The 11419-nt window shown below is 28.4% G+C and overlaps 1 protein-coding gene across 1 annotated transcript; it reads right to left on the bottom strand.

Annotated features, from left to right (window-relative positions):
- On the bottom strand, positions 1-9474 carry LOC135963813 (serine protease easter-like). Its single transcript, XM_065515799.1, has 5 exons — positions 9322-9474; positions 2747-2943; positions 2497-2686; positions 345-945; positions 1-283 (listed from the first exon to the last, which is right to left on the bottom strand). Exons 1-5 carry the CDS (start codon positions 9398-9400, stop codon positions 151-153), a joined length of 1200 nt encoding a protein of 399 aa, XP_065371871.1. The 5' UTR covers positions 9401-9474; the 3' UTR covers positions 1-150.
- Between the last annotated feature and the right edge of the window lie 1945 nt (positions 9475-11419).

Here is an 11419-nt window from a genome sequence, read left to right as displayed (position 1 = left end):
TTAATTTAAAATTTACTTCCTTCATGAAAAGGAATTGTCACACATTTATTAAAATTTAAAATAGAATATATAATATAAATAATTTTAAGTCCAACTCAAAGTAAAATATTTACAATGAACCAATATTTGAGAAAAAATGCACCGCAATTCTTATGGCTGAATATTTTGTAAAATCCAATCAATATAATTACCAACACGGGTATAAACACCTGGCCAACCATCTAAACCACAGGGTGTAGGACCGAACGATACAACGCCAGCCAGGAAATAGTAAGCACGAATCCTAAATATACACATGCAAATTACATTCAATCTAAAATAATAAATATTGAGTTAGAACAAACCTATTTGTAGTGTCCAAACTAATAAGAGGACCCCCGGAGTCACCCCGACATGAATCAATACCCTCCTTGCCTCCGGCACAAATTTGCGTGTCCTCTAAAATAATATTCTGACGCATATAGACCGAGCGGCATTCATCAATAGAGTATCCCTCTACGGAGGCTTTTAATTTCAAATTTGATACCGATTCTTTTTCGGTTTTACCCCATCCAGCAACATCCATAACAATACCATTAAATGCCGCCGAACGCAAATTATTATTTATCGGTAGACATATGGGTCTTACAAAGTCCGTATACGATATACTACGTTCCAAACGTAAAAGAGCTATATCATTGACCTGATTTCTAGAGCTGGGATTATATTGAGGATGAGGTATGGCTCGTTCCACTCCAATATCAATATGTTCGGGAGCACAATCTTTTTCGCCACGTACATCTATTTCACAATCTGGATTTGTTGTTGTATCCCATTCACCCAAACGTACACCTGTCAAACGCCAATCGGTGGGTATAGCTCTACCGTTGACACAATGGGAGGCAGTGATAACGTAGCGTGTATTTATTAAAGAACCCCCACAATGGTGACCTTTAGCATTGTTGGCTGCAATTAAAGTAAAATATTATTATTTGGGGAAAAATTTAAGTTTTCATATTCAAACAATTCTAAAATTATAACCGAAACCATGATACAATAATTGTATTATGACCGAAACTAATTTTTTTATATTTTTCAGAATCTGAATCAATTTTTGTAATTTTTCTTTAATCTACACCATTTCCAATTGTATTTTAGAAGTTTATAATTGTATTTAAAAAATTTCCAATTATATTTCAGAATTTTCTAATTGTATTTCAGAATATTCCAATTATTTTTTAGAAGTTTCCATTTGTATTTCAGACTAATTTATACTTAAAAAGTTTCTAATTGTATTTCTATATTCTGAAATTCAATTACAAAATTCTGAAATATAATTGGAAATTTCTAAAATTCAATTGGAATTTCCTGAAATATAATTAGAAATTTCAGAAATAGAAATACTGAAATACATACGAAAAGAATTACATTCAAAATAAAAATTGTAGAAAATATATTGAATACAGCCAGGTAGGACTTTCTTCCAAATAAATTCGAGGAAGACATAAATTGTTAAGTGTTTTTGAGAAAAACTTGGTTTTGGGTCTACTGCAAATTGTATGGGAAAACATGAATACAATCCGTTTTGAGTAGAACGAGTTATTGTGAACGTCATTATGACAGATTTAAATTCAGAATTGTGAAAATTTTTAAAAGAAACATGATAAACTAAAACAAATATTCGAAAATGTTAATTTTTAAATTCTTCGAATAATTACTCTTAAGAAATTGTTCGATTAATCGAACGATCATTATTCGAATGGATACCCTATTGTCTTGTTGATAAAATATTTGTTTTTTGAATGTTTCGTTTAAAAAAAATCTTACTTTCTTTTAAAGAAAAAAATACTGAAATTGGTACCTGATCCCAGTTAGTTGTCATATGATATTTTGTCCCAAATTCCAAGTGGTTCTATGATTTGAATTTTCATTGATTAAGTGCGGTTAATTTTGTTTATATATTTTATATGGCTCTCAAAACTGTAATTTTATGGCATTTATCTTAACAACGTTTGAGCAACAAGTATTTTAGTCAATAGTATCAATCAATACTATTTGTACTTTTCGATAAACAGAACGAAAAATATCTGACCTTATAATTTTGACGGTTATCTTATTAATCGAGAACTCAACTACAACATTCAAAGGTAAATTTAAATTTAAGCGCTGATCTTAAAAAACCCGCACTAAAAATGTTTTCGAAATACACTTTAATCTTTGTTTAACAACTTGTTATCATAGATTATTATAGATATGCAACAAATGACAGTTGTCAAAAAAGTAATAACGTATGGTTATTTTTACGTTTTACAACCAATTTTCAATGATAAATTTTTGTCCCTCTTTCCAAACCACAACCATTTTGAGATGTTTTTCTTCTTTTGTTTGTTTTCTATTGCCATATTACTGCAACCAGTTGATTCATATGTATCTGTATAATTTATTATATTACTTAAATTTTACATTTGATTGATTTCTGCCAATTTCTTTTAAACATTAACAAATTTTCACACTTACCTTTTGTATACTCAATTAATGCCATCCATGGAAATTCATCAATTTTTGTTTTATTACCACCATAAATACGATTAGACAAAACATTACCACACTGACCGGGCTGTGGCAATAAATTATTAACATAATTTGGAGGTGGAGTAGGTGACACAGTCGCCGGAGCCGCCTGGCGATAACGGTCTGGGCAACAAATCTATGAAAATATATATATTTTTATAATGTCCATGTGAATTTTAAAGGAGATGGAACTTACCAAAACTTTGCCATTTTGATAACCACACTGACTGCGACTTAAATATAATCTATCTGTGTCTCTTAAGGGTGAAGTTACCAAGATATTATATAGATATTTGCAATCTTCGAGAATTATACATAGCGCCCTTTCCCTGTTGGGTGTTATACAGCGACCGAAATTAGGTACATCAATTTCTTCGTTTGGAAATATTATTTCTGTATAATTAAAATATATAAACAAAATATTTAATATTGAAAAATAAAATGACTGTTTCAAAATTGCTGGCCCTTAGTATTGTTCCCTTTATTTTAAAAATACGCGAATTTGTTAAGGGTATCTAAGTTAGAAAAATTTTTAATTTAAGATAACCTTTATAAAATCACAAAATACCGATTTTGCCCATTTTCAATACCAAACAGTTCTGATCAACTGATAATATTTGTGGAACATTTCATACCTCTAGGCTCTACCATACCATCAACAGACAATCACACGAACAAATCGTATAGAAGGATATATGCTTGAGGAAAATTAAATTTTTGACCCGGTTTATTTGACTAAGTTATGATATTTAAGTTTAAATTTTGTTATCCTCTTATTTTTTGAGATTCATTACCGAAGATAAAAAGGTAAAAAAGAAAATTTAAATTGCTTAAACTATAAAAGATAACTTATTGGCATAAATAGGAATTTCTTGACTTTCCCACTTCCTTTATTGCAAAGTTTCATTCATTGAAATCTGTTCATATTTGTACAAGTTACAAGCTGTACCACGTTTTTCTAACCAGATGCGGTCGACTCCCTGTATATCACCTTGTATTCTATTTAACAAGGTAGCCATTAATTGTATTTTCTAAGAGACTATGTCCTCTTTTACGATTCATTGATACATCATTTTGCAATCGGACCAGTAGTTTAGAAGATTCCGACTTTTTGGCCATTGACGCCACTGTGCTTCGCTGTGAAGGGTTTAGGCTGAGCCTATATTTTTTATTGAAAAATTAGGAGTCCCTGGAAGTTATTCTAAAAAAAGTAAAAAAAAAAAATTTCTTCCTATTATTTTTCAACAAAAGTGCACGAAAAAGCTATTTTTTGGAAAAAAAATTTTAACAAAATTTATTGGGCGGACTCTTAGCTATATTATTGCCATATAAAGTTAAGCCGTATCACAAAGTGTGAATTAGCTGTTAACCAAAAACTGATGACACCTTTTTTAGAGACCCCACTGATATTCAGAAACTTTGGGGCCCATAAAAAAAACTCGGTCACCAAAATGGACAAACTGAGTATAGGGTTTTACTACCCATTGGTAGTAGAGTCGAACCTATATAGTCATGATCGTGTGTTTTTTTCACTGTTGCACTGTGTTACTTAGTAACACAGATATAGATCAAAAATAGGTCAAAAATCGAGGTTGTCCTGGTTTTTTCCATATATCTCAGCCATTTGTCGATTTTAAATAGCAACGAGCCGGAAGAATTCCCGATATATTGATGTATGAATCATGTATGTTAGTTATTTGTGGGCTACGGAAAGTTGATTTCAACATACAGGCGGACATTGCTATATCGACATCGCTATCTATAACGATCCAGAATATATATACTTTGTGGGATCCCAAATGAAAAATGTAGAAATTACAAACGGAATGACAAACTTATATATAGTCCCCTTAATAAAACAATAGTGTATAATTTTTTTGCCATTTCGAAATAATAGAGTTTATAATTTTTGAGTTAGTAGACATCTAGAACAAAAGTAATATTTCAATATATCTTTTGACCCACTTTATGGAATTAGAATTCCACCAAATTTTGACCACATATAGAATCAGTTATGTAGATTCTAATTATGCAATAAAAAAACAATGGTGTATATGCTTATACGCTATTGTTTTATTGAGGGGACGATATACCCTTGTCACTCATGATGAAAGGTATAAAAAAATACTAAGTCACTAAAAGGACAAGTCAATTTTTTAAAAAAATTAAACCTAAGTTGATTTGTCGTACCATAACAAATTATGTTCTTATTTATTTTTCTTAGTTAATATAATGTAAGTAAATAAAAGTTGGTACATACATATATAAGAATACATAAGAATTTGTTTGGATTTTAACCTGTTACATAAATATTTGGAAAAGTTTTGTATTGTCAACCACTGTATACACTTTTTTGGATCGATGTGCTACAAACGTACTGAGCAAATTAATGAACTCCCTTATATTTTTGTTTGTTGGTATAAAAATCATATCAATTATTATTCTACTACATGGATTAAGAACAACTCTAGTGTTAATTGCGGTTTAAATTCACATTTATTTATTTATTTGTTGTCTAATGTACCCACTTTTTACACTTCAATCACATAATGTATTTTTCCTTTTTTGACAAAAATCCCCTTTTAATGTAGTCTTTATGTTAATAAATTAATTCTAGAGTCTAACTCAAAACACATCTTTAATATGAGTAATGGATGGCAAAAAAATAAAAAAATTACCATGTGTATAACTAATATTTGTTAATATTGTGTTATTGTATTTTCATAAAAATATTGGTCGTTTATAAAATACCAAAATTATTTTAAAACAAGTTTTTTTCTGAATTATATTCAAATCAATACAATTTTTGTCTTAAACGCAAAATATATTTGAATTTTTTAAAATAAACGAAATTGTTTAAATAATTATTAATTAAAAACATTAAACAGGATAAGCCAGTTGCAGTTGCACAACTAGTTCTAGAACGCAGGCATATAGCCAGTACTTGGTCTAGTTGGTTAAATGTTATTTAAAGTTGTTTACGTATTGTTGCGGATCCAGGGCCGTAATACTGTTATCTTAACGACAAGCTCTAAGGTTGTGTTAATGCACAAATGCCATTTCTTTAAAACGGATCTAATCCCAATTCTTCCATCATTTTATTTTTGGTCATAAGTTGTCACGATTGAAACAAATAACGGGAAGCATTTGGTGAATATTTCTTGTATTTTACTGACATTGTTTTAAAAAACTTGTATTTACCAAATAAATTCTCGCTAATCGATTATTGAAAACTTTGAGCAATAGTTTTGTTGAATTTTATTCATTAAGTCAATTCGGAACATTTTTGTGATTATTAGAACTAGTGTGGAACCGATGTGTAACTAAAGTCGTTACACATCGGTTACATAAAAATAACCGAATTTTTGTCACCCCAACTAATTTGGTTATTACAAAAAAAAATAAAAATGTTTATTTCGTCCCCTCAATAAAACAATAGCGTATAAGCATATACATACACCATTGCATAATAAGAATCTACATATGTAACTTATTGTATATGTGGTCAAAATAGGTGAAATTCTACTTCCACAAAGTGGGTCAAAAGATCAATTCAAATATTACTTTTGTTCTAGATGTCTACTAAATTATTTCGAAATGGCAAAAAAATTATACACTATTGTTTTATTAAGGGGACGATTTATTATAAATTGAAATTGTAAGTTCTTAAAGGAATTATTATGGTGCCCAACATTATAACATCTAAGTATATTAATATTTAGAGAAAAAGGCCTCATTGGAAACAGAAATGTTTCTAACTATGTTCGTTATCCATCCAAACGATTAGCTCGAAATCAATTTCATTAGAATGGCAATTTTTTAAATCTCTGCAGTAGGTCCATTCGGTCCATTCGTGAAGCCTATTTTCGAATTTGCCCATATGTTTTCTCATGTTTCCCAATGTTGAACTTTTGAATTTAAATTTTGTATGTAGGCACTCTTCCGATGTGCAAATCCACTAAGATGGAATTTTTGGAAATTCGAATTTTAAAGGGGTAAAAACGGTAAAAATTCAACTTATTCTGGTGTGTGGCTGTGCCGAATATTTCTCATTTTCAATACCAAACAAACTTAACAACAGATAATAAGTACTGCGTTACTTTAGTCCATTGGTATAAGCTATAATATATAAGCTAAAGGTAAGCAAAATAAATACAACTGTTTTTAAATGCTGATATCCTAAAAAATACCTATGAATTTAGCACTAGATTATATTCATCAAATTAGAACACTGACTAAAGTTTTCCATTACACCGAATGATTTATGTTTAAATTTTTTATATTTAACACGCAAGCAGAGCTTCCAATTAATTAATTCAATATGAGCATAATTTACTAAAATCTTAATTTAGAATTAAAAAAATTCTGTCATTCATTTCTTAAATCCATTCCCAACATTGAATTCATTGGCTTTTATTTAAATAGAATTCATTCATCGTTAAATTAATTCATAACAAAATTCATTCAACCTTTGAATGATTCAATTTTTGTAAATGTAAATGAAAATTGATATTGAATTAAAATATTTTTTCTTCATTCAGTTTTGTTTTTGTTTTGCTTTATTCATTTCAAAAATGAATTGAAAAAAATGACTTTAGCCTATTTGTAATAGATTTCAGTTATAGAAATCTTGAATGATTCAATAAGGAATTAATTCTATAAAGAATTCTCAAAGGAATGAATTCATTAACGGAATGGTTATGAGATAATATTTAATTTGATTTCTTAAATGGAATTAAGAATTAATTCTTTCGATCCTTTGCATTTAAGAGTGTTGTCGAATCTTATATACCCAGCACCAATATAATAGGTACACAGATTTTAGTGCATTTTGTATAAAAAAAAACATACATATATCTGGTTCACCCGACTTGTGGTAAATTTCACTATGCTAGATTCATGAATTTAAATGTTATCGGTAACAAAATATGTATAGTCCGAACTAGTGAATGGTAAATCGATTACGATTATGGTCGAAAATCGATTTTCAGGGTCTAAAAACGATTATTTCTGAAATCGATTTTTGATAACGATTAATCGAAATAGAAATAAAATTCCGGAATTTTTAGTATTGTCTACGTTTTTTGCTTTCATTCAAATTTGCAATATATTAATCTTCAGGACCTCATTTTTTAATGCGAAATTTTTTCAAACTTAAGAAAATTGTTGTCAAATGTTTGCAGTTACGGTTTATAAAATGAGCACCTCAACTCCTTTAGAGTTATAATACTCTTCCAAAATATGATTTTAATTCGTAATTATAGCGTATATGGGTCATTTGTTATAGTTCCAAAAATGCAGGTCGATTATTAAAAAATAGATTATTGGGTACGATTAATCGACTGTAAAAATCGAAATGAAAATGGTTGATCGAAAAGTCGAAAATCGATTATTAGCTTTTCATACCATTCACTAGTCCGAACAAAGTTTTTAATATACATATCTGTGGAGTTTGGACAAAACATCTTAAGTCGAGATAAGAAAATATCTTAGTTTTTTTATAATAAAACTAACTTTTCAAAACGCTCCGTTTACACTAATCTGCTTCTTCTTACGAATATTAGTTTTTGAGATATCATAAAAAAACAAATCGACTTATTTGGAGTTGTTGTTGAATTTATCGATATTTATTTTATTATTATCCTTTGTATAATTCTTTGAGACAAATAGTAAAGTTCTTCAAGGACAAGTAATAAAATATTGATTGATAAATTCAACAGTTTTTGTGCTCTTTTGAAAAATTTGAAAATTCCACTTAAGTTATTTTGTCAAAAGTTCACAGATATGTATATTGTTCCAAAACTTTTTACCGGTATAACATATTTTGTTCATTCTTCCATATTTTGGCGGATGGACATTTTGTTCTAATTGTTTTTTTCATCCCTCTGGCCTTAATTTGCTTTCAACAGGACGGACATACCAAGATCGTCTTAGAATTTTATAAGGAACTTTTGTGAGTCTACGACCTATATTTCAATGTGTTAAGAAATGACAAAATCAATATACCCCCATCTTTTTGGTGGTCAATATTAAAATAGATGTGGTTCCAAAACCAATTTTACCAATTACTTGGCGCATGACCTAGTGCAGGTTGTAGAACTAGCTGAGTGTGTTACAAATACGGTTTTAAAAGTTTCAATCCAAATTTCCAAGATATAGACAAAAGCATATTTTTTTTGAACCGCAAATTTAAAAATTCTTAACTCAATTTAAAAATTCTTAACCGATTTTAAATTTTTAAACGACATTAAAATGGTACGAAACGGGTATATACTTTCACTATATTTCACTATAATTTTCAGATCTTCTTTTTAAACAACAATAATCTTAAATCCAGTATTCTTCTGAGCAAAACAAACTTTCATTTCATTGAATATACAATTAGCAAGACCTCGTTCGTGCCTTTTTAATGTATTTTAAAAATTGAATTTTAAGTCAATTCAAATGATTCCACGATTTTTTTAAAGAAACAGAAGTGGTGAATAATCGTAAAATGTCTTCTAATTTTTTTTTGGAAAAATAAAACCTATAAATTTATATTTTCCGGATTTGGTTTTCAACAAATACCTTCCGTAAAAATTTTAATTTATTTTAATAATTGTCTCCAAAAAATGTATTTAACTGCATTCCACTAAAACATTTAATATTATTACGAAATGACTAGTTCTCTCAGCAAATATTATAATTTAATGAAAGTTAATAATTATAATTAGTTATTTTTAATTACAAACAAAAAATTAAACTAAAAACCTCGCAAAAAACATAACTTACGTGCAAAAATGGCATTTTGGAAAATTAATAAAATATAGGATATCATATAAAATTTCTTGATTAATGATGGTTTTGCCATGGTGACCGGTGATTGTATTTAAATAAAATGATGTATTGTTTTTGATTGAGTATTGATTTTAGCAAGCAAAAAATTTATTAATTGCGTTATAATTAAGTGATTTTACAAAAATACACAATTTATTATATAGTTTTTTTTTTTATTATTCAGGTGTAATAAATAAAAGTATTAAAGTTAAAATTCTCCATTAATTTGGTTAATTAATGATCAGTGGCTGTGTCTTTGTTATTAATTCAATTTTTAAATTAATAAATTAATTATGCGAGGAAAAAAAATTAATATAGAAACCGAAAATTATTATTATTTCTTTTTTGTTATGGTTTTTTGTTAATATTCTTTACAATATCCCGTTTATAAGTCTATTTAAGACTTTTAGTTTGTATTGTTGTTGTTTGTTATGATGCTGTTTTAACAAACCGTCGTCGTTTTTTGTGTTTCAGATCGTTTAAGCTTTTAATACAAACTGATCAGAGTGCTAAAGATTTGTTTATATTTTAGTCATACTAGTGATCTTTTTTATACATATGTATACGATTTTTTTTAGAGATTTTAAACTACTGTTATTTTATTATTGTGGGATACTTACTCATCTTTGAGTGTTGCCAGTACAATATGTTAGATACTCACTCGTATTATTTGTATATGGGGATTTTAAGCAGACAAATGAGGGGCTACTGAAGCAAAGGCTGAAGTAAACGTATCTAATAATGTCATCTAATTATATTTAATGAATGCTGGTGGTTAGTCAATATGACAATACTAAATCCACTTTTAAACAATATAAGTCAATGGTCAAAAAGTACCGATTGAAGCAAATAAAGCAATTTCCATTGGGTATAGTAGCTTTTGCTGTCATTATGAGATGGTCAACAATAATATCATATTTTTTGCTTACGAATTTAAACTTTTTTTTGCTAATTATTTATTATTTAAGTGTTTCGAAAAAGGTTTTGTTTTCAATTTCAAAATGGCTGAATTTTGTCAAAGTGAAATATTTTTAACTACGTCTTTAAATTAAACGAAAATTTTGTTTGTATTACACTATGCGACAAATAGTAGGGTCAGTGATCGGCGGGGGTTCTGCCCACCGGGAAATGTTAGATCGGTAAAAAAAGAATCGAGATATATCGATTTGAAATTAGTATGTATCGTATAGGAAAAATTGTAATTTGTTTGCCTTTTTCGTGCATTTTGACCACTAAATGTCCGAATATCGCAAAGTTATGTTCTGTAAAGTTGTTAAGCTCAACGCCGGCTACAACATAGTCAATAAAGAAAATTGGTATTTTTGGTTTTACATATTATTGTAGCACTCATATATATGATTGTAATAATTAAGTATATGTTTATGGCAATCATGTTTATGATGAATCATTATATCATAATATGTTGTACTCAGAGTATGATAACCATAATGCGAGAGTAACACAATATGATGAAGTAATACATCATAAAAATGGTTGCCATAAACATATACTTAATTACTACAATCATATATATGAGTGCTACCTTATATATATGTATTAATTATATGTATGGTAAACTTAAACATATTATGATTACCGCAATCATATACATAATTACAGTAACCATAATATTGTAAAAAAAAACTTGTTAAAATTATGAAATGGTTATGGTAAACATGTACAACTATATTTCTTCTCTGAGCATATTATTATAATCAAACTAAAGAGTTAGCCAGAATAAACTTATACTTGTATAATGTTAAATAAAACTTAAACCGTTCAATATAAAAATTCTCAAAAATACGTAAATTTATTCAAATATTGTAAAAATTCATTAAACATTAAAACATTGGCATATTACCCGGTATTTATGAATTTTATAATTGCTTCCTTTTGGACGAGGCGGTCCACTTACGGTTTAAATCGGACATGACCTGGGATACCTTACCTACATATGTTCTTTAATTATACCCTTCAGCTTCGTGAGAAGGGTATATATAAGTTTGTCATTCCGTTTGTAATTTCTACATTTTTCATTTCCGACCCTATAAAG

Source organism: Calliphora vicina, chromosome 1 (genome assembly GCF_958450345.1).
Source record: "Calliphora vicina chromosome 1, idCalVici1.1, whole genome shotgun sequence".
Lineage (NCBI taxonomy): Eukaryota > Metazoa > Arthropoda > Insecta > Diptera > Calliphoridae > Calliphora > Calliphora vicina.
Note: the sequence above shows the minus strand (reverse complement) of the source record. Positions and strands in the feature narration are given on the sequence as shown.

What these genes read in the sequence shown, in the direction of transcription:
- LOC135963813 (XM_065515799.1), bottom strand. Translation starts at nt 9,400, where the DNA reads ATGGCAAAACCATCATTAATCAAGAAATTTTATATGATATCCTATATT. An exon ending in ATCAAAATGGCAAAGTTTTG is followed by an intron (nt 2,687 to 2,746) that starts GTAAGTTCCATC and finishes ATATTTTCATAG; the next exon opens with ATTTGTTGCCCAGACCGTTA. An exon ending in AGTTTGGACACTACAAATAG is followed by an intron (nt 284 to 344) that starts GTTTGTTCTAAC and finishes GTGTATATTTAG; the next exon opens with GATTCGTGCTTACTATTTCC.